Source organism: Crinia signifera, chromosome 1 (genome assembly GCF_055691185.1).
Source record: "Crinia signifera chromosome 1, ASM5569118v1, whole genome shotgun sequence".
NCBI lineage: Eukaryota > Metazoa > Chordata > Amphibia > Anura > Myobatrachidae > Crinia > Crinia signifera.
The window spans coordinates 446,550,216-446,574,912 of record NC_139217.1 but is presented as its reverse complement, the minus strand read 5'-3'; the positions used below and the strand labels follow the sequence as shown (position 1 = coordinate 446,574,912).

Below are 24,697 nucleotides of genomic sequence, written 5' to 3'. Positions count from 1 at the left end.
GGCACAGCGTGCAGAGTAGGGCAGAGAGGACCTGCTGGACTGGCACAGTGTGCAGAGAAGGACAGAGAGGACCTGATGGACTGGCACAGTGTGCAATAATGGGCAGAGAGGACCTGCTGGACTGGCACAGTGCGCAAAGGAGGGCAGAGAGGACCTGCTGGACTGGCACAGTGCACAAAGGAGGGCAGAGAGGACCTGTTGAACTGGCATTGTGCGCAGAGGAGGGCAGAGAAGACCCTCTGGACTGGCACAGTGTGCAGAGAAGGGCAGAGAGGACCCTCTAGACTGGCACAGTGCGCAGAGGAGGGCAGAGAGGACCTGATGGACTGGCACAGTGCGCAGAGAAGGGCAGAGAGGACCTGATGGACTGGCACAGCATGCAGAGGAGGGCAGCGAGGACCTGATGGACTAGCACAGTGGGCAGAGAAGGGCAGAGAGGACCTGATGGACTGGCACAGTGTGCAGAGAAGGACAGAGAGGACCTGCTGGACTGGCACAGTGCGCAAAGGAGGGCAGAGAGGACCTGCTGTACTGGCACAGTGCACAAAGGAGGGCAGAGAGGACCTGTTGGACTGGCATAGTGCGCAGAGGAGGGCAGAGAAGACCCTCTGGACTGGCACAGTGTGCAGAGAAGGGCAGAGAGGACCTGCTGGACTGGCACAGTGTGCAGAGGAGGGCAGAGAGGACCTGATGGACTGGCACAGTGTGCAGAGAAGGGCAGAGAGGACCTGCTGGACTGGCACAGTGTGCAGAGGAGGGCAGAGAGGACCTGATGGACTGGCACAGTGTGCAGAGAAGGGCAGAGAGGACCTGATGGACTGGCACAGTGCTTGCGCAGAGAAGGGCAGAGATGACCTGCTGGACTGGCACAGTGCTTGCGCAGAGAAGGGCAGAGAGGACCTGATGGACTGGCACAGTGTGCAGAGAAGGGCAGAGATGACCTGCTGGACTGGCACAGTGCTTGCACAGAGGAGGGCAGAGAGGACCTGCTGGACTGGCACAGTGCGCAGAGGAGGGCAAAGAGGACCCTCTGGACTGGCACAGTGCGCAGAGGAGGGCAAAGAGGACCCTCTGGACTGGCACAGTGTGCAGAGGAGGGCAGAGAGGACCCTCTGGACTGGCACAGTGCACAGAGGAGGGCAGAGAGGACCCACAGTGTGCAGAGAAGAGCAATCATTGTTATCCGGTCTATGATGTCTAGATGGACCACTATTTTTGGTGCTGTCACAGGTCGCCTTGGTTCATACTTTACTATCAAAGTAGACATAGAGTGAGATTATAAAAGTCTATTCCCAGAGACAGAGGAACTGGGGGCATTGGCAGCAGCTCACAGAGCGCTGGCCATGCCACCACAGCGGTGAAAACGGGTCATGGTCACTCGGGAGTATAGCCCATGCCCCATTACTGCAAGGTCACGCCCCCAAAATGCTGGCCACGCACCTTTGTTCCGCACAGGGTCTCACTTCCCATCCTTAACATGTTGGGAGGAAGGCTGCTGTGTGCTGGACTACAGTGTGGCCAGGGAGGTGCTTAAAGGGATGTGGTATGGTGCTCCGACAGGGTGCTGGTGCTCCAACAGGGGGGCGAGCGCAAAGAAGCCCCTTGCGGGCCTTGGACCCCCACAAGGGAGAATAGCCCCTGTGAGTCGGGAACCCCCCTGTCGGAGCACCAGCAGTCGAGATTCCGACGTCGGGATTGGCAGTCCTGCTTGTCACCATCACCTGACTAGATCTTGACTGCATGCAGTCAAAATCTAGTCAGATCACCAGTGTTCTCACCAGAGAACACTGGCCACCACAGATCATCCAGCACACATTGCCAGTGCATAGCATGCACTGAGAGATCTGTGCTAAAGCAGATCTCTCAGCACAGGGCTGAAGTCACCCCGTGTGAATGGGCCTTAAGCATAGTTGCCTACCCTCCTGCATTCTGCAGGAGACTCCCTGACATAGCAGCAATCTCCCTCTCTCCCTCATTAGTCTAGCAATCTCCCTCATGTCACCTAGCCCACATTACACTGTTACATCATAGTTGCCTACCCTCCTGCATTCTGCAGGAGACTCCCTGACATAGCAGCAATCTCCCTATCTCCCTCATTAGTCTAGCAATCTCCCTCATGTCACCTAGCCCACATTACACTGTTACATCATAGTTGCCTACCCTCCTGCATTCTGCAGGAGACTCCCTGACATAGCAGCAATCTCCATATCTCCCTCATTAGTCTAGCAATCTCCCTCATGTCACCTAGCCCACATTACACTGTTACATCATAGTTGCCTACCCTCCTGCATTCTGCAGGAGACTCCCTGAAATAGCAGCAATCTCCCTCTCTCCCTTATTAGTCTAGCAATCTCCCTCATGTCACCTAGCCCACATTACTAGGGTTACCACCTAGTCCCTTTAATTCCGGACACATATTAATTACACAGGTTCTGTGGCTGGCTGACTTCAAGACTCCACTTCACCTGATTTTAAACTGCCACAGAACCTGTGTAATTAACATGTGTCCGGAATTAAAGGGACTAGGTGGTAACCCTACACATTACACTGTTACATTTTTTTGGGGGGAAAGGAATGAGAGATAGATACATTTACATTGAATCATCAGCACCATTTCCCAGCACTTTACCAAGTATAGTAGCTCTTACTAACTGCTTTGGGGCCATTCTACATTTGTATATAAGTAATTTTACAAGATTCCTCTCAGATGTAGCAGTACACACCCACGCTTCTAGGTGCCACATTCACAATCACTTTTCACAATCTCTTCATATATGGAACTAGACAGGAGGGGAATGACCATGCCTCCTGTGATTAGGCCATACCCTCTGAAAGGTATCTACTGATGGCACAGTGTTGTGTGCATGCAGTCATTTACACACCATGGGCCAAATGTACAAGCTTCAATATGTGATAAAATGGAGAGTGAGAAACAACCAGTCAATCAGCCCCTAACTGTCATGTTACCGGCTGGGTTTGAAAAGTTACAGGTATGAGCTGATTGACTGACTGTTTATCACTCTCCACTTTATAACCCATGTGTGTTATATTTATTGTTGTTTCAATAAAGTTTATTTATAGATTTTTTTTTAAAGCAGTCTGTTCTGTTTCCCTGAGGAAAATGGGGCAAAGGTCACAGAGCAGAGGTCATGTGCCAACTAAAGGAGTGGAAGCCTTGATATTACCCAGGTATTGCTGCCACACCTCAGCTTGTCTACAGTCAGTACAGTAATATGCTGTACACAGTGCAGAGAGGTGAACACCCAGGTATTGCTGCCACACCTCAGCTTGTCTACAGTCAGTACAGTAATATGCTGTACACAGTGCAGAGAGGTGAACACCCAGGTATTGCTGCCACACCTCAGCTTGTCTACAGTCAGTACAGTAATATGCTGTACACAGTGCAGAGATGTGAACACCCAGGTATTGCTGCCACAACTCAGCTTGTCTACAGTCAGTACAGTAATATGCTGTACACAGTGCAGAGAGGTGAACACCCAGGTATTGCTGCCACACCTCAGCTTGTCTACAGTCAGTACAGTAATATGCTGTACACAGTGCAGAGAGGTGAACACCCAGGTATTGCTGCCACACCTCAGCTTGTCTACACTCAGTACAGTAATATGCTGTACACAGTGCAGAGAGGTGAATAAAGTATGTCCAATACACAGTACTTGATACTGTGTATAGTTTTTTTATATATTTATATATTTCCCCCACATGACCCCTACCCACAGGTTATTCCCCCATATTCTCCCTCACATACAGTACCTCTCACAGCTTCCCTGCCTAGTTGTCTGTCTGGGCTCTTTTGCTGTATTTTGAATTGGCAACTTAAGTGACTGACAACACCATACCCTTTAGCCTTCACCTACTGTATGTGGTGAAAGATTCACCCTACAGCAAGATAATGACACATAGCATTCCTCCAGGCTATGAGCACGAGGGATACGGTCACTGGGTCTACAAGCATTAGGTTGACATGCATTAAGGTCCACATGCAGGAGGTCGACATGGGCTAGGTCGACAGTGTCATTAGGTTGATACAAGCATTGTGCCGACATGGGGAAGGTTGACAGTCAAAAGTTCAACATGTGGTTTTTCACATTTTTTTGGAGCCGACGTGCTGACAGGCAGTATTTCATGCCCTACCATCCACTACGGCGTGGTGGGAGAATAAAATAGTGTGCTTGAAGCATGGTGAGCGCAGCGAGCCATGCGAGGAGATGCGGTGCTACATTTTAGTGTCTATGTCGACTGTGTCGAAATTCGTGACAAAAAAATGTGAAAAACCCCATGTTGACCTTTTGACTATCAACCTTCCCCATGTCGACCTAATGACATTGTTGACCTAATCCATGTCGACCTTCAGTCATTTTGACATTAATGCATGTCGACCTAATGGTGTCAAGCTAATCAGGGCCGGTGCAAGGCACCGGAGCGCCCCAGGCGAGTCGGGCTGGGGGCGCCCCGGTGCCGGGGGGGGGGTACCTGTCGTTCGGCGCTGTCTATTTAAATCTGGCGGCGGAGGCAGCGGGGGTCCCTGCAGTCCATTAGAAATCACGAGCGCTATCCGCCGGGCTATGCGGAAGCGCTTCTAGTGTGAAAACTCTGGCAGCACGCTGATTGGCTGAGATCAGCGTGCGCCGTGCTGCCAGAGTTTTCACACTAGAAGCGCTTCCGCATAGCCCGGCGGATAGCGCTCGTGATTTTTAATGGACTGCAGGGACCCCCGCTGCCTCCGCCGCCAGATTTAAATAGACAGCGCCGTAGGACAGGTACCCGGGCGGCACAAAATGCCGCCCTCCAGTGGCCGGCGCCCTAGGCAAATGCCTAGATTTGCCTAGTGGTGGCGCCGGCCCTGAACCTAATGCTTGTCGACCAACTTGCTGACTACCTAATGATCCCAACCTGAACACAATGTACAGTAGGCTTCAAATCATGCATTTGTCAGCACGGTCTCAGAACCTGTAAGCTAACCAACCTATACTGTAGATAGCAACACACTTTTGGGGACTTCTGGGAAGATCTTCCTGAACAATGGGCCTAATTCAGCATGTCACAGTTGTGTCCGGACAATTTGAAGGGTGGGCCGCTGTGAGCTCCGTGACGTCACATGCAGCTACTGCGACATGAAATATGGCCGCCCGGCGACTGGTTTAGCATGCTTGGCTGTGCAGTCAGGGTCTGCTCTTAAGATGCCAGCGCTTCACTGTACAGCGGAGCGCTCTAATTTCTGCAATACGATTCTTGCAACACTGGGAGTGGACTAGGGATGGCCATCGACCATCGATGATTCAAAATCATCGATTGTTTATGGCCGATGTCGAATACTTTTGCCATCGATGAGGGAGAACCAGATGGTTTCCCTACATTGATGGCACAGTAAAACCGATGTTTTGCTTCTTTTCCCCCCCAAAGTGCATATCTCCGCCCCCGACACACACGAAGCCCCGCCCGCGTGTTTTGATTGGCCCACAGGCCAATCACTCACACATAATAAATGACCATCGATGTGTAAAACTATTGATGGTCATCCACTGCATAGTTTTACACTATCGATAGCCATGTGCACTTTTGCCATTGATGGCAACCATCGATGGCAAACGCACCGATGGCCATCCCTAGAGTGGACCATTGCCCTGTGCTGGCGCAGAGAGTTGTAGTTTTGAGATTTCTTGCAAAACTACAATCTTTAATTAATTAGGCCCAATGTTTCATTGCCATTGTATGAGAGAGAGAGAGAGAGAGAGAGAGAGAGAGAGAGAGAGAGAGACCCAGCACTCAGGAAATAAGTGACATTATTATGGATAAGTATGACAGAAATCAAGGACATCATTAGACTAAGTGCTGTGACATCTGGATATTTCTTATATCTAAATTAACTGCATGTATTATCGCTTAGGCAAAGAGTCCACTGATACAAGCTATAGCGATGAATGAGGACAATAACCAAGGAGTTAAGAAACAATGTTCCGTTAATCTTGATAAACTTCTTGAGGATTACTCGGAGATTGAGAAGGTAAAAGCTGCATAATTAGCACCTAGACCAGTGGTTCCCAAACTGTGTGCCGTGGTTCCCTGGGGTGCCTCGGGACACATGCAGGGGTGCCCTGGGTTGGTGGTCCAGGACCAACTCAAATTATTAATGGTTAATTATTTATGAGCAAAACCAGTGCTGGTGGCTGCCAATCATAAAATGTGTACAAACAGAAGCAAATCCTGCCCTTTACCACATAACTGACCCTAGGAATCGTATATAAACCCAATCTAATTAATTTTGTTTTGGCATAGGGGTGCCGTGAAAAAAAATCTGATACTCTAGGGTGCCGTGATTCAAAAAAGATTGGGAACCCCTGACCTAGACTATTGTTAGTATGTTTTTTTCTTCAGGTTGGAGCTATTGTCAGTGTTGTCTTTACTATATTACCATATGCATGAGTTATAAAAAACACAACAATGAATAAATTCAATAATAGACTCGAAGCACTGTCATTGCTGCTTACTTTATTGATACTGATAAATTGGGGCTGTTCAAAGCCCCTGTGCGCCCCCACTCCCTGTTTTCACACATACAGCATAAAGAAATGTCTTATTTCCACATTAAAACCTTCATCTTTATAATTAAGAAAAAAAGACTTTTATCGGCCATATTATGTACGTCTGAACAGGGCCAGCATGAATTCCTATTCAGTTCATTGTATAGAATATTTATGCTTAAACGCAATTAACCAACAGTTTTATCAATAGCATACAATAAATGAATGTAATAACATCCTGGATTATATACAGCTACAGTACCGTTGCCCAGACACTCTTGAGCTGATTTAAAACCAAGCGCATTTACATGACCTACGCATTTCACCATTTTCTGCCAGATGTGTATGCATCTGGTATACGGTCACCACTAGGTCAACATGCACGAATGTCGGCATGGGGTTAGGTTGACAGGGTCATTAGGTGGACATGTGGTTTTTCCTTTTTAATTTTTTGAGCCGTTAGGTGGTATTTCATGCCCTACCAGTAGGGCGTGGTGGGAGAGTAAAATAGGAAAGACCCCATGTCGACCTTTTGACTGTTGACCTTCTCCATGTTGACCTAATGACACTGTCGACCTTCAGTGATGTGGACCTAATGCTTGTCGACCTAGTTGGTGTCTATTCAATGATCCATACCCATGCATCTAATGCTAAAACCACAGTCTGCACATTCATTGCATACTGCAGCCCGAGCAGCACCGTCCAGGTCACATCTCAAGCAGCCCCAGCTTTACATGAAATAGGTGTTCTATACATTGATTATACAGAACAGCGGCATCTCACGGGAACTGGATGAGCAGTTAGTCAGCGGGTAGTTCTACATGTGGTGTCCTGTATGTGGTGCATGGCCTACATCATGTTTTGTGATGTAGGCCATGCACCATTATAGTTGCCCTTCTTTATACAGAACAGCGGCATCTCATGGGAACTGGATGAGCAGTTAGTCAGTGGGTAGTCCTGCGTGTGGTGTCCTGTATGTGGTGCATGGCCTACATCATGTTTTGTGATGTAGGCCATGCACCATTATAGTTGCCCTTCTTTATACAGAACAGCGGCATCTCATGGGAACTGGATGAGCAGTTAGTCAGCGGGTAGTTCTACGTGTGGTGTCCTGTATGTGGTGCATGGCCTACATCATGTTTTGTGATGTAGGCCATGCACCATTATAGTTGCCCTTCTTTATACAGAACAGCTGCATCTCCTGGGAACTGGATGAGCAATTAGTCAGCGGGTAGTCCTGCGTGTGGTGTCCTGTATGTGGTGCATGGCCTACATCATGTTTTGTGATGTAGGCCATGCACCATTTTAGTTGCCCTTCTTTATACAGAACAGCTGCATCTCCTGGGAACTGGATGAGCAATTAGTCAGCGGGTAGTCCTGCGTGTGGTGTCCTGTATGTGCATACGCTTCCACAATCGGGCTGCAACTTGTTGCAATGGCAATGTGAAAGGGCGCAAAATGTATGGTTTGCAGGAGGGTACCGGACACCCTAGCACCGGCCCTGGGGAAGGGAAGAATGGTTTTTTTTTTTGTATCTAGTGTATGGGCCTTGTGCACCTAGGGCTGGTGCACCTAGTTTGTGGGGCTGAATGGTCATGTACCTAGGGCATGGGGCTGGTGCACCTAGTGTACAGACCTGGTGCACCTAGGGCAGTGGTTCCCAACCCAGGTGCACTCATTATTCAGGCACATTTGAAAAGATCCACAGGTGGAGCTAATTGTAGCACTTGTGATTCTGTGTGGTGACCTGCAAAACATGCACTGTTGGGGGTACTTAAGGACCAGGGCTGGGAACCACTGACCTAGGGCATGGAGCTGGTGTGCCTAGTGTATGGGCCTGATGCACCTGTGCATGCTGCACCTAGAGCAGGGGGCTGATGCACCTAGGGCATGGGGCTGGTGTACCTAGGGCATGGGGCTGGTGCACCTAGGGCATGGAGCTGGTCGTGTACCTAGGGCATGGGGCTGGTGCACCTAGTTTATGGGGCTGGGCGTGTACCTAGGGCATGAGGCTGGTGCACCTAGTTTATGGGGCTGGTCGTGTACCTAGGGCATGAGGCTGGTGCACCTAGTTTATGGGGCTGGTCGTGTACCTAGGGCATGGGGCTGGTGCACCTAGTTTATGGGGCTGGGCGTGTACCTAGGGCATGGGGCTGGTGCACCTAGTGTATGGGCCTGGTGAACCTGTGCATGGGCCTCGTGCACCTAAAGCATGGAGCTGGTGCACCTGTGCATGGGCCTGGTGCATCTAGGGCACAGGGCTGCCTATTGTAACAGGATTACACAGTGCAAGAATATTAGGAGTGTGCAGTGCAGGTTAGCAGGATTGCCCAGTTCATAATTAGCAGGATAATAGGATAGCACCACAGGATAACTGGACTCACTATTAAACATATAGGAACCTGAAGCTAAAGTACTTAGGGCCTCTTGGAGAGAAATGAAGAATTTGTTGCCAGCACCAGATAGTTTAAATAGTGCACCCTTGATGCTGGGTGGCCCAGCCAGTCATGTGGTCGGAGCCTGCTTCCTAGGATTGGTTAGATGTTGAGTGACATTATTCCAAGATGGTGACGGGAATGTATCAATGCAGCGGTAAATGCCGGGGAGAACTCCAATCCCGTAGCAGAGTATAAAAGATGCACAGGTGAGGACAGGACCCTGGCGGCCAGCAGGAACTATGCCAGATATGAGAACGGTGTCATGGGAGCTGGCATGTGACAAAAGAAGTCCTCAGTACTCAGCTAATCACAAGGGCCCTTATTCTGATCGGTGCGGCCCGATCAGAATATGAGGCCGCAACCGTGCAGGCGAATCCCCGCCTTCCATACGGATCGCCACCTGCCGTCCGTACGCGGATATGTGGCGATCCGCATGAAATTGGACGGGGATACGCCTCCTCCGTCTTGGGAGCTGCCCCTGCATTCGATGGTCGCCGAACATCGAATGCAGGGCCGCACGCTCCACCAGGTCCCGCAACACAAGACCACACGGACACTTGTCCGTGTGAAATCATGTATGGGGGCGGGCAGCTGACATCCGGCGATGTCAGATGCCCGCCCCGTACCCACGCGTCACGGCCTCATTACCATGCATACGCCCCGCGTTTGCATGGGAACGCCCATGAAACGCGGGGCGTATGCATAGGGTAATGAGGCTAAGTAGCCCCTCACGCCCCTCTACGCCCCCTGTGCGGCGTATAAGGAATCCGTGCGGCGAAATCGCCTGCACATGCGCAGAGTGACCTCTGCACATGCGCAGACGATCAACATCGGCGGTCCGTCCGCATGCGGGAATATCCGCACCGATCAGAATAAGGGCCAAGGACTGGTGGGGACTCTGGGCCTAATTCTGGAAGCAAATCATAACGCTCACTTCATATGTAGCAGATTTGAGAACATACAGTATGCAAATGTCACAGCTACTGGGATCTGTACTGAGATGCCCAGTCTCAGACCCATAGGTCATGTCGTCAGACCTCCAAGCAACCCAATGTCTGCACAGAATGGCCATTGCAATTTAGACGTCAGACCCAGTAAGTTTGCCTACAAGGGCACAGTTGTCCACTGCAACACAGCCACAAAACAGTTGTGATACCTTTATTTGAGACGACAACCCCAAATCCTCGCGGCAACCTCCATCTCTAGACCATTGGCGCATTTTCAGGCACATGTGCAGTAAAAGACCATCGACCACCTCTGCAAACATTGGCATTGCCCCTACCGTGGAATTCAGCCCTCTGCGCTGTGATGTTTTAGCGGAGTTTGTGCGAGTATGTGTTTTTTTCATGTTTTAAAAAAAATCTTCAATAAAAGCTAATAGCTTTGCCTGGGCGTTCACACTGTGAGGGGAGGGAAAGGGGCGGATACGGGACTGGTGCAGGTGAACGTCCAGCGTTTTATGGGGACGGCGACCTTCAAATGATTTTGCACCAGTGCGTTCGTAGGCATACAATGCAGGGATTCACGCTGCGGGGGGTGGTCGGGCGGCGTTTTCCTGTTCGCCAGGCTGCGAACATATGCAGCCTAGCGATCAAGTCTGAATCGGGCCCATTGTTCCCCTCCCACCCCTCCCCTCCCGCTTTCCATTCCCTCCCATGTTCTGGTTTATTTTGATTCTCTATTCTGCATTTTTAATATTATGTAAGGAAAAAACTGTAGTACCTCTTTACCTTAGACATGTTACGCTCATCCCAGTCTGAAGCTGTCCGTTGTCAAGGTGAGCTACCCTATGCTTGGAGTGCATGTCCCTGGGCATCCAAAAATGCTCTAGACATCTGCCTAGTTTGTCTATGCCTAGAGCCGCCTCTGATATCTCCCAGCTGTCCCACTTTTGGCAGGACAGTAACACTTTTCCAGATTGTCCTGCTGTTTTTCCTGTGGGCCACAGTGTACTGCGTGGGCCACGGTAACATGGAGGGGGTGTGGTCACCAGCAGGGGTGTGGCATCTGGGAGGGGGCGTGACAACGCCCCTGTGAAAAAAGGAGAGAGAGGACAGGTTGCAGCACTGAGCAGCGTCTGCTGAACTGAGGAGAGAGGCTGTGCTGGGTCAGCAGCCTGTCATCTCTCTCCCTGCAATGTGGGAGGGAGGAGCAAGACCCAGGCTCGTCTAGCAGACTGGGTAAAAAGTCCCCTCCCCCCTCTCCCCACTGTGCATGGGTGGGGAGAAAGTTGAGGGAGGCACACTCACTGCTTCTCTGCTTAGCAGTGCGGGATGTGCCTGGAGGCAGCTCAGCATTACCGAGAGCGCTGGACCCAAAGTTACATTTGCAAATATTGGAAGTTATGGGTAAGATACTTTAACAGTAAAAATAAGCAGTTCTAAAGTGTAAACAGCTGGTCCATCTAACACAATGCAGCTGTGTTACATAAAACCCATATTAATGTAGGGGGGGACTGATTACCAGCAGGCACTTACTGTTACATAAGACACCATTATTCTGTGCAATTACTGTATCGCTATTGAGTTTGGATTGTATAATAGAATACTTTTATCTGTACAGAAATTTGCAGAGGTTAATGGAAAGAATAACCTGCTGGAGATACAGCTGGAAAAATCCAGACAAATGTGGATCGTTAGTCAGACAAAACAACAGAGCTCAACAAAAGGTTTGGTCAGGATTCGCTTGCATTATTGTTCCACTGTTAAAGTGTACCCATTCAGACGTGTACCCAGCAGCAGCGGCAAAAGCTAAGACTAATTCAGCTGCAGTTGTAATTCTGCCATACCTCTCAACATTTTAGTAGGGAGAATCGAAAAAGGGGTGTGGCTGCTGCCACAGGGGTAAGGCCTCACCGGGATGCTGCTATCCGTGAGCCACACCCTCTGTTTCCTGTGACTGTGGAAGCAAGGCCAGCGCTCTGGGCAACTAAGCTTTGAAAAGTGATAAAAAGGCGAGTGATTAACCACCAACCAAGCAGCACCTAACTGACATTTTAAACCATCTGTAACATGGCAGTTAGGAGCAGATTGGCTAGTTATTTGTCACTCTAAATTGTATCACTTTTAAAGCCTAGTGCATCTGGCCCTCTGCGAGCTGCTGGCATGCCCCGTGAATAGACACTGCGTGCATGTGCACAATATCTGCTCAGCAGACCAGCGATGGACAGGGGGACTCAACTGCCCCCATCAGACACTGCGGTGGGTGGGACAGTCACAAATAATCTCGGGAATAAGAAGTAGGCCATGGTAATAAAGCAGGAAACATCATTCTTCCTACATGCATTACTGATCCGACCAGTGATCATTGGACAGCTGAATAACCCATCTCCTCTGATGGAGGTCTTGTCCCTCCACTTAAGGGCTGTAACACACCTCCATATGGAGGCATCAGATGCCATCAGACTGTCAATGACCGATGTCGCAGACCCGTACTGCACATGCGCAAAGGCCGAACATTGATGCTACTCCCACCACATCTGCATCACACCCCTTGTGCCATAGTGTGGGCTGTCTTTACCCCTTGATTGTCAACCGCTCTGTGAGTGATGCGCAACATATCCAGTAAAAATGCCACCATCGCTCACATTTGTTCTATAAATTCAAATAAAAAAATGTGTAAAAAAAAACATATTTCCTATATGAGGTAGACATTACAGATCATTATGATGAATAAAAATGTTTGATTGACAATTTCCACACCGATTTTGACAAATTCACTTGGTACTCAAAGGGTTAATACCCACAAGAATGGGTTCATCAAATCTTCAGCACCAGCGACAATATGATGGCACTTGTTGACCATGGGGCCAATGCGCAGTTTAACATACAGTGGTCCAGATGCACTAAGCTTCAAAAGTGATAAAATAGAGAGTGATAAACAGCCAGCCAATCAGCTCCTGCCTGACATTTTTCAAACACAGCTTGTGACTTAGCAGGTAGGAGCGGATTGGCTGGCTGTTTATCACTCATTTTATCACTTTTGAAGCTTAGTGCATCTGGCCCAGTATGTCCATTTGCGAAGGTTTCTCATGTTCTGTAACCAAGGGATACATTTATTAAGATGTGTCTTGGCAAGATTGATTATCCTTCAATTTTGGCTATTTTTTTTACACACACATATATTTACTAAAGTAAAACAGGGGAGACCCTTCATGGAGTCATTCTGATGAAAACATTACACCACCCCCCAACTTGTTCACCCAGGCCAGGGATTGATGGGAAGTTGGGACCCCCAAAAAAGGTGTCCTCCTTTTCTAGTATACCCCAGGATTGATCTGAAGCCTGGGGTTATCCCCACACCCCAATGGGTGCATGGTTGATAACAGTCAAAGTCAGATTTTAAATTACACAAACCAGGGCCGAAACTAGGTGTTTCGGCGCCCGGGGCAGGAGTCATTTGGTCCCCCCCCCCAAAAAAAAACCCACACCAAATGACTGCCTTGGGGACAGGCAGCGGGGGTCCAGGGACTGGAGTAGGTTAACTCCGGCTCCTAGCGCTGCCGAGCGGTGGGCGGGAAGCAGATTTTGAAGAGACTTGCCGGACGCTGATTGGCTGAATTCAGCCAATCAGCGTCCGGCAAGTCTTTTCAAAATCATCAGCGCTTCCCGCCGCCAGGCAAATAGCTCTAGGAGACAGAGTGACGAGTGAGTGAAAGCTGCCGCTACACCAGTAACTGGACCCCGCTGCCAACATACCTGTGTGCAGCCAGCAGGGGTAGGCAGCGTCCAGGGGTCCAGGGACTGGTGTAGCGGCAGCCTTCACTCACTCCATCTCCTATCGCTATCTGCCTGGCGGCGGGAAGCGCTGATGACTTTGAAAAGACTTGCTGGACGCTGATTGGCTGAATTCAGCCAATCAGCATCCAGCATGTCTTTTCAAAACCTGCTTCCCGCCCACCGCCCGGCAGCGCTAGGAGCCGGAGTTAACCCACCAGTCCCCGGACCCCCGCTGCCCGTCCCGGGACCCCGCTAGGAGCCGGAGTTAACCCAACAGTCCCCGGTCCCCCGCTGCCCGTCCCCGGGACCCCGCTGCCCCTCCCTCACACTAGCTCCCCCCCTCCAGTGCCCGGTGGGTGTGACCCCCCAGCCCCCCCCCCCCTAGTTCCGGCCCTGCGCACACCAAACATATAAGTTTGTTAATACACACTCAATCATACTGACAAACACTCCATACTCATTTTCTCCCTGGCACAGGTCATACTTGCCTACCTGACCCTCTCCATGAGGGAGAAAATGCTCTGTTCCTGGACTTCCCTAGTAATGTATGATTGCCATCACCTGTGGTGAGCTACTGTAAGTAATTGATAAGAAAGGTGTTTCACCACTGGTGATGGCAATCCTACATTACCAAGGAAGTCCAGCGGGAACAGAGCATTTTCTCCCTCATGGAGAGGGTCAGGTAGGCAAGTATGGCACAGTTTAGCTCATTGAGCAGTCAGAATTCCTTGCCCTTAGTTGGTCCCTCTTAGTAGGCATCTAGACTTGTCAAAATACAAAAATACCCCCACCCCCCGATCCAATGGACATAGAGGCGCTATACTGTATGTATAGTATGGATTAATAGCTCTTCTCTTGAAAGTGAGCTAATTCACGTGTGTTCTTGCAGGGGTGTGGTATAGGGTACCGACAGTTGGGATCCCGACAGTCATTAGCCCAACGTCGGGATCCCGACTGCCCGGACTCAGACAGCATGGTGAGCGCAACACCATGCAGCTTGCGGGCATGGTGGCTCGCTACGCTCGGGATCCCGACTGTCGGGACCGCATCCGGCACCCTTCCTGCAGATGTGTTCCTTGTTAGCCAATCAGTGACCTTTTTCCATTTGAGCAGTCACTGATTGGCTGAGAGTGGTTTTTCTCTTATCTAATCAATGACCAAAAGTTGAATCACCTAAAGCAGTGGTTCTCAATCTCGGTCCTCAGGACCCCGAACAGGGCACGTTTTCCAGGTCACCTGGCAGGTGCACAGGTGCACTCATTATTAACTGACACATTTTAAAAGATCACAGTTGAAGCTAATTATTTCACCTGTGATTCTGTGTGGAGACCTGGAAAACATGAACTGTTGGGGGTAATTGAGGACCGAGGTTGAGAACCACTGGCCTAAAATTATCGAACAAGTTTAGGCTAAGCAGAGTGGTGTGCACACGTAAATACTGTACATGTGTTTCAGTGTATACTGCATACTTGCTAGGGTTACTAACTCATCCCTTTAATCCGGGACACATATTAATTACGCAGGTTCTGTGGCAGTTTAAAACCAGGTTAAATAGAGTCTTGAGGTATGGCAGTTTAAAACCAGATGAAAGCCAGCCACAGAACCTGTGTAATTAGTATGTGTCCCGGATTAAAGGGATGAGTTGGTCACCCTAATACTTGCCTACCTGACCCTCTCCATGCGGGAGAAAATGCTCAGCTCCTGGACTTCCCTGGTAATGTATGATTGCCATCACCTGTGGGGAGCTAGGTAAAGGTGTTTCACCACAGGTGATGGCAATCATACATTACCAGGGAAGTCCAGGAACAGAGCATTTTCTCCTGCATGGAGAGGGTCAGGTAGGCAAGTATGGTATACTGCTGGGGTAGCCAACCCTAGTCCTCGAGAGCTACCAACAGTGCATGTTTTGCAGGTCTCCTCACAGAATCACAAGTGAGCTAATTAGCTCCATCTGTGGATCTTTTATAATGTGTCAGTGATTAATGAGTGCAGCTGTGCAGCAGCTAAGTTGTCTGGAAAATGTGAACTGTTGGTAGCTCTCGAGGGCTAGGGTTGGCTACCACTGGTATACTGTATTGTGCACTAAGTACATACCTCCCAACATGACCCTCTCCAGGAGGGACACAATGCTCTGTTCCTGGACTTCCCTCTTAATGTATGATTGCCATCACCTGTGTTGAACAGGTTAATTGATGAGAAAGGTGCTTCAACACAGGTGATGGTAATCATACACCAAGAGGGAAGTGCAGAAGCAGAGCAATGTGTCCCTCCTGGAGAGGGTCATGTTGGGAGGTATGTAAGTATGCTGTGCAAGTAGGGAAGCCAATCCCAGGGCATTTTTTGAAGCCCTGCATATTTACCTTCATGGCCGGGAGCTGTGTGGACGGACGACTGGGAGCCGAGATGGGGAGCCGGGCCAGGGAGTGATGCGGTGCAGCTTTTGGGACTGCGCAGCGTGACCTCTGACCGTCACGCTGCACAGACCCGAAGGCTGAGCATCGGGAACAGCCAGGCAGCTGTGTATGTCAAAGTAAAACCTTGAGCAAGTTGCCTCTTTGGTGCCAAACTATTTGTCTAGGCCAGTGATGGCTAACCTTGACACTCCAACTGTTGTTAAACTACACATCCCAGCATGCCCTGCTAAAGTTTTACTATTTGGCCATGGTAAAACTGATGCTGGGCATGCTGAGATGTGTAGTTCAACAACAGCTGGAGCGTCAAGGTTAGCCATCACTGATCTAGGCACTATTTTATCCGGAACCATTAATAAATGCTAACAGCTGTTGCTTACTCTGTCATTTAAGTATTGCGGATTGATGGTCTTAATTGATATAATATAGCTGCAATTACTAATTGTATACTGTAGCTGTTTTTTTTTTACTGGTGTCATGTTATTAAGCTAACCAAGTCATGAATCCATTATGAAAATGCTATGTGCATATACAGTGATTATAGGCGTAACTCTCTTTATATATGTGCAGAATGTGCAGCATTACAGGAGGTCATTAAGGGTCTGCAAGAAACTATAGAATTACAGTGTAACATGAGAGGTAAGCCATATTATGGTCTATACTAAACATTCGCTCTCAATTAAATTGCTCATTACATAATTAACTAGTTAAAAACCTGTGAAAATGACAGCTTAGTCTCTATCTGCTCCTACATCCAGTCTATGGGTAGTATTCAATGCTCTGGCGAGCGCACAGAATTTTGGATTCACCGTGCGGTTGCCGTGATTCACCAGTGTCCACAATTTGCTGCCGCCCTATTCAACTCATCAGGGGCTCTCTGCCCCTGACGACGATACTTCTTCAATACGGCAGACACAGGCAGCAGGGGGATGGCGGAAGGCAGGGGGTCGGCGGCAAGCAGGATGGCGGATGGCTGGGGGGACAGGGCGGTCGCTGCAGGTGGAGGGCTGCAGCACAAGGATCAAGACTTACTACTTACTCTCTTACTTACTAAGATGGGAGCTCTATTGAGCTCCCATCTTAAATGATAAACCGTGATAACACAAGTGATAAACAGTCAGCCAATCAGCTGCTACATGTCATTTTTCAAACCCATCCTGTAACATGGCAGCTAGGAGCTGATTGGCTGTTTTTTTATCACTCCATTTTATCACTTTCTGAAGCTTGATACATCTGGCCCTTAGTTAAATTAACCCATTGTTGTTGTTGTTATTATTATTATTAATAAAACAGTTCTGTATATTTACTTATTTTAAGATGAGAACTTCAGCCTGAAGAAGAATATTGATGTATTAGAGATAAAACTACAAGATACCACCCAGGTGAGACTGATATTATATTAGTAAAACATATACACAATGTGGTTCCAATATGCGCACATATAGGGCCTGATTCCGAGATGTACATTATGCGTATGCAACTAATGCCGCACGCGGTGAAAGGCAAGCAATTGCTTTGTAAGTGAGATACAAATGCGACTGTACTCATGTGATCACATCGCTCCACTGTTTTGTCCATCATTACTGTACATTGGTCTGTGTGCAAATTACAACAGGGATCTGGAGAGCTGCAGAAGTGTGGCTTTATTAGCTGCAGTCATGCTTAACACCGACTGCAGAGGCACTTCCTGAATAACATGGCATTCCGTGTCATGGCCCTCACTGGCAATATATCCTTTAGGGTTGACGGAGGCTGTTGCCGAGGATGGGTGGGAGTGCGTATGGTCAGCGTCATGGTGCAATAGAAACTGAACAATATTTTGATTTTGTCGTTCAGACCGATCAGAGTCGCAAAATTGTTAACAATATTGTCTGGTTTGCACCCAGCATAACACTTTGAGTCTGATGTCTATTAGACTAATGAAAGCACACATTTGAACTGGATTGATAAACAATGAAATATATTCGGAATTTAGGGAAATATTTAGAAAGCATTTACAGATATCAGGAAAAACATATACAGAATATACAGCGTGTATGGGTCATTGGGTCAACCCCCCCAAGGTCAACATGCCTAAGGTCGACACAAGCATTAGCATGACCATGGCTAGGTCGACAGTCAAAAGGGTGACACCTTTTTTGTCCCACATGTCAACATGGTCGCCATGGACACTTTATCAGTGCACCGCTGCACTCACCTTGCTTCGGGCACGGTACATCGCTACGCTCGGAACACTATTCTATTCCCCCTCCATGCCCAAGGGCATAACTACCATAGGTGCAGAGGGTGCAGCTGCTTTGGGGCCCAGAGCTGAAGGGGGCCCATCTTTACTGTCTAAGTAATATGTTTTACATACATTTATCACCATCAGTTGCTAAATAGGGGCCCGTACAAACTTCTGCTATGGGGCCTACAGATATCAAGTTCCACCCCTGTCCATGCCCTAGTGGATGGTAGGGCATGAAATACCACCTGTTGGCACGTCGGTTCAAAAAAAAAGTGCAAAACCCAACCCAATGCATGTCGACCTAACAACATCCTTCTTGTTTTAAACGATAATAACTTTTACTGGGACTAGGGAAATGACAGCAGAAGGAATGGCTCAGTGATTAAATGCAGACACACAGCACTCAGTGACATTTTTCTGAATAAGCACAATCCAAATATATTCATGTGGTGAAGAGAGCGTACTGAAAACAATTGGATGCACGGGTCTGTTTTCAGTTAGAACGTTTGGAATGTTAAGAGAACTGGCCAGAAGATTACTGGATGCCTTAGCCCACAGCACGACTTCATTAGGAACAACTGTCTGCCGGCAAAGTGACTTGACATTATGGTGGTGGTGGGGGGGATGCAGAGGTGGACGCAGGAAAGTAGAGGCTGCTACTGTTGTCACCGCCGCTACTGCACCTATATATAAATGATGCAGTTATGGGCATCCCACTGAGATGTCCACCGGACACGGCACAGATCCAGTGTTGGAAGACTATCAGTGGGGCATCCGACATTGCGCGAAAGGTCCATGGCCACCGGTGTCAGTAGAACTGGATTTCAAGACGCAGTTGTTGACACTCCCTGGACTCGCTCTAGAACACCTATTAAACTTGAACACAACTTTGATCTGCGTCCCCCTGTTGGTAATGCATTTGCAGTGTAGATGCATGTGTCTACCCATGAAATACCCCTCTGGTTGTAAGTTGTGGTATAAACAAGTTAAATGAGTTCTATGTACATTCAAAACCAATGAATTATGGGCCTAATTCAGCATGGTTCGCTAACCAGCGTACATATAGTATGCTGCTTACAGAGCCCATAAACGCCGCCCTGCCGAACGCCCGCCCCCACCCCACCGCCGAATCCCCTCGGTACCATGCGAGGGGATGTACACTAACATGTCCCCTCGCATGCGGCCAAAGGAGTGAGTAATCATTCGATGGTGGCCGACCATCAAATGATTTCTCTCCCCTTCGATAATAAAATACTTTTATTCCCGTTGGAGTCTGCCAAAGACGGGCGGTGCTGATGTCAGCCGTCTGCCCCGAGCAAGGAATGCCACATCTGCATTCCCAGGGGAACACCCATAAAACGCTGGGTGTCCCCCTGATGCCGCTCCCTTTCCTGCACACCCCCCACCATCGGAACAGGCCTGAATTCGTCCCCTTTCGAACCGTGCTGAATCACCCCCTATGTCTTCTATGTCAGAACTAGAAACATATCTCCGGTCCCTGTGTTATTTATTTTATAGTCCAGGGGTTCCCAAACTGTGTGCCTAGGCACCCTGGGGTGCCTCTGGACACTTGCAGGGGTGCCTCAGGTTGGTGGTCCAGGACCAAATCAAATTATTTATAGTCAATATAACAGCGAAACCAGTTCTGGTGGCTGCCAATCATATCATATGTTGACAAACAGTAACAAATCCTGTCCCTCGCCACATAAATTACCCTAAAGATAACATATAAACACTATTTAATATTTTTTTGTGAATTTGCAATAAGAAATGTTTGTCCTCGGGGTGCCGTGAAAATTTTTCGATGATCTAGAGCGCCATGGATCAAAAAAGTTTGGGAACCCCTGGTATAGTCTGTTTTTTTAATGTAATCTGCCTCCTATCACTGTCCACCTTTTGTCTTTGCCGACCTATTGTCTACTGCACACAGAATCACAAGTGAAATAATTAGCTCCACCTGTGGATCTTTTAAAATGTGTCCGTCAGTAATGAGTACACCCGTCAGGTGACCTGGAAAATGTGAACTGTATGGGGTCCTGAGGACCGAGTTTGAGAACCACTGGTTCGCTGCAAAATTATTTACTGTAAATGAAGCATACTTTTTTATATATAATTGAGTAGTAGAATTAAGTTTTGCGCCCATACTACAGGTCATGTGACCACAAGGAGAGAATCCGCCCATAGCACTGGTCTCCTGCAGAAGTCACAGTGGTACCTGTACATCTTTCACGCCTTCCCATAATGCAGTGAGGACTTGCTGCTGGCATCACAACCAGCCAAGAGCTGAAAGACCTCCACTGCATTGTATAGAGAAGGGTTGATCTGACTAATAACACATTCATATTCCCCGCAGAGAGAATGCAAATGTATCTGCTGCAACAATAACTTAGAATTAATTACAACATGACAAACAATCTTTTTTTTTATTTTTTATCTTTAATGAATTGCGTGTGTGAATAAAGGAATTAGAACAGGCAGAATAAAAATTCTACCCGCGGCTCTGGGTGTTTTATGCAGTATTTATCATTTTTCTGCACCTTTTAAATTATATTAAATAAGAAAATATTGAGAATTTTTTTTCAATTAATAGCAATTCACTGTCATTATGATGATAATTAATGAACATGTTGTTAAGTTTAATCTTTTTCTGTGAACCATTGTAGTAATTTGCTTTGGATTAATGTTAAAAATATTATTTAAGTCCAATTATAATGGATACTGTGGCAGCATGGGTGGTGTAATAGTTAGCATTACTGCCTCACAGCACTGAGGTCATGGGTTTGATTCCCACCTTGGCCCTAACTGTGTGGAGTTTGTATATTATCTGTGTGTTTCCTCCGGGTACTCCGATTTCCTCCAACAATTCCCATAATATACTGGTAGGTTAATTTGCTCCCAACAAATGCTACCCTAGAATGTCTGTGTGTGTGCATGTGGTAGGGAATATGTGTGCGCTTCGGGGGGTCATTTCTGACATCGCTCATTTCGTAGCTTTCCAACGAGCCCGGCCCTGCATTGCTAGCCCCTGGGAACCGGAGATACCACTGGAACGTTTTCGGTACTTGTGTATTATCACGGCGCCTGATTTTACTACGTACGCAAACGTAGTGAAATCGCATCACATGCCGTTATGGTATGGCATGCAATGCGTTGCGATGTGATTTTGACGCGTATAATGGCATTTAATGTACTATACCATTAAATTACATGTAATGTCATTTTTAAGGCCCCCCCCAGTATCGACGTAATCCTGAAGCGCAGCGAGCCCGCGAGGGGCGGCGGTATGCGTCCGACCGACCCTTTCATACCCCCACTATCCACATCGGCGTGGAGTTGATTGTATATAGTGTGGCGAGCGCACGCGGATTATGTTATGCAGAAACTGTTCCGTGAATGCAGAAACTGTTTTTAGCCTATCAGAGTACATCACAGTGACTTTGGTAGTGTGGGCGGGTCCATGTGATGTCATGATATCATATAGTATAGTAGCTCAGTCCTCCTCTGGGACTTTTTTTGGATGGCTAGGATATCAATATGGGGCCCCTTGGGACCTTCTGGTGCCTAGGTTGCCTTGTGCAGAATCCGCCTGTCTGTAAGGTGGCCTTTTACGATTTTAAATGCAATATTTAAATTAACTGATCACTGGTGGGAACTCTATTTCACCTGTGTGACACAAGGAGGGGAGACCCAACCCAAAGCCCTCCCCCTCCCCCTCCCCCATCAATCTTACAGAGGTTACAAAAAAAGGAAATTGAGCTAGTAACATTATGAAGCAATGTTACGCTTCTTGCTGACAAGTTCTATTTTATGTAAAAATCTGCATATGTATATTTTCTTAAAAGAATCAAAGAAAGTTTTATTGACTAGTATACTGGTTCCTCCCCACCAACCTACTCTGCAATTACAACAGACCCACATTTTCCTGCTGTCCAATCCCTTTGTCCCCCACAGTGTGTGTGTGTGTGTGTGTGTGTGTGTGTGTGTGTGTGTGTTTGTGTGTGTTAGTTTGTTTGTGGACAGAGGGTAGAGGCATTCTGGGGAAACAGGGCAAGTCTGTCCCAAGTCCGGAGTGCCCCCACTGTGCATGTCATATCTGATTTGGGACATGTCATTTAAATGTGAATAATTAACTTAACCAACCCCAAGTGAATTTTTTATACAGTACATTTAAATCACTTTTCCCCTGCCCTCACCCTCCCCACCAGCTACTCTCAGTGCACAAGTACTTGCTTCCTTCTTCAAGGTCAAGATTGATAAAATCCAAGATGAAATGACATGATCCGGTCTGTCCGTCCCTTCATTGGTTGCCTGTATATTACCATATTCAATATAAAATACTTCTACTCACATACAAGGCCATTAATCTGACTAAATAAATTTATATCTCTACGCTTATCCCAAAATATATCCCCACCTGATCTCTCCGCTCTGCACAAGATTTGCGTCTCTCATCCACATTCATTACTTGCTCCCACTTACACTTGCAGGACTTTTGTTGGGCAGCACCCACCCTATGGAATACCCTTCCATGCACACTAAGACTCTCCTCTAGCCTCCAAACTTTCAAGCGTTCCCTGAAAATTCACCTCTTCAGGCAAGCCTATCATATTTAGGATTCCTCACACAACCTCCAGTAGCAATTATATCTAATTGCATCCCATCAGGACTGTCTTGTAATCTGATGGGACTGCCATGCTATGGAATCCTATCCTTATGTATCCCTCCTATAATCCCTATAGATTGTAAGCTTGCGAGCAGGGCCCTCCTACCTCTATGTCGGTTTGTTTCTACCAAGTTTGTTTTATCACTTGTTTCCAATTGTAAAGTGCAACGGAATATACTGCGCTATATAAGAAACTGTAAATAAATAAACTTGAAAATTGTTATTATTGAATGAATAAGGGTTCCTGTTGGTTTTCGGCCCATGTACCTTATAGAACTGTTAGTTTTTTTTTTTAATTTTGACAATAGAAAAGGGGACACAGTATACCAGTTTCTTTAATGTTTATATATAGGTAGGCTATGGAGAAATAGAGACTCATCAGGTAGCAAAAGGAAGAGCCTTTCATTATTTGTCACCTAAAACATAGCGCCATCTGAGGATGACTATATGTGAGACTTACTAGTCCCGCCTCCCCCTCCCAATGTCTTGCACGCACACCATCAGTCCTGAATGAGATCTCACAGTCTTGTGCACACTATGCCCGCATAACCCTGTGATACAGATAAGGGAGACATTGCCATCAAGAAGTGAGTCATCATAACTCCTGTGACTCTGTTTTCAGTACATCTCAATACTAGGAGATCCTGCATCACTGTGATAAAGAGGGCAGTGAAGTACAGTGAGGAACATATGTAATGGTAGTACCTGCTGTTCGCCTGACTAGGACTTAAAAAGAGTAGCCTATTATATTTAGAGTTGCTGATCTGTCCAGCCAGAAGGAAGGAGAATGGGAGGAAGCCCTTGCACATCCCATTCCCTTTATAAAGAATGTTGTACCTTGGGTGTCCACGTTCAAAACCTCAAACTATCTCCTTGGGGTCCTGGTGGTTTTGAAGATGACCAGTGGGGGCTACTACACTCCCGGACAAGGGAAGATGTATAGGCTGAAGTTGGGAGAGGATACAGTCCTGGTCTCTGGTGCAAGGGTTGTGGACGGCGCAACTGCACAAGCACTGGTGGGACCAGCGCTTGGCACAAACACCAGCATCTAAGGTCTGCATCGCCTGCAGCTACTAGAAGCCAGGTAGGACAGAAAGAAGAGGAGAACTCCCATAATAAAGTGCTGTGGAATATGTATGCGCTATATAAGAAACTGTTGATAAATAAATAAATAAATAAATAATAGTAAATATACTCCTATTAACCTATTGCAGCCATTGTCTGGCATTAATCACTGCTATTCAGCTTATTACTGATACATACAGTATTGTTCGTAGTATTACTACATTACAGCTCCCCTGTGCATCACAAAAATGTCACCACAGCGCGATAAACACTTTAATTAGATGCACATTTGGTTTCAGGAATATAAGAAAAAGATTGCCTTACTAATGAATGACAGTAGAGCCAAGGAGGCGGAATACAAGGCACAGATGAAGAAGATCCAGTGTGACTTGGAGACCAAACGTACGTTCAAACATCCGATATGAATAGGAAACCATGTGACCTATAATTACTACACTCCAGCAAACATCAAAGACATCATTCTTTTTTGGTATCATTTCAAATATTGTGCTAATTATTTTAATTCCAATGTCAGTTATAATAATGATACCAGTTGGCTCCGGTCCCTGTGGATCATCTTTACAATACTACAGGGAACAATCGGATACTCTGTGGTTCTCTTACTATGGACATGAG

The 24,697-nt window shown here is 47.5% G+C and overlaps 1 protein-coding gene across 1 annotated transcript in view; it reads left to right on the top strand.

Annotated features, from left to right (window-relative positions):
• Positions 1-3,475: 3,475 nt before the first annotated feature.
• The window catches only part of CCDC152 (coiled-coil domain containing 152), a 62,193-nt gene continuing 40,971 nt past the window's right edge, over positions 3,476-24,697 (top strand). The window contains exons 1-6 of the mRNA XM_083154172.1: positions 3,476-3,579; positions 5,906-6,022; positions 11,540-11,645; positions 16,677-16,745; positions 17,424-17,488; positions 24,361-24,463. Of these exons, the coding sequence (XP_083010298.1) occupies positions 5,936-6,022; positions 11,540-11,645; positions 16,677-16,745; positions 17,424-17,488; positions 24,361-24,463 (430 nt within the window). The 5' untranslated portion in view covers positions 3,476-3,579; positions 5,906-5,935. The remainder of the gene's footprint in view (positions 3,580-5,905; positions 6,023-11,539; positions 11,646-16,676; positions 16,746-17,423; positions 17,489-24,360; positions 24,464-24,697) is intronic.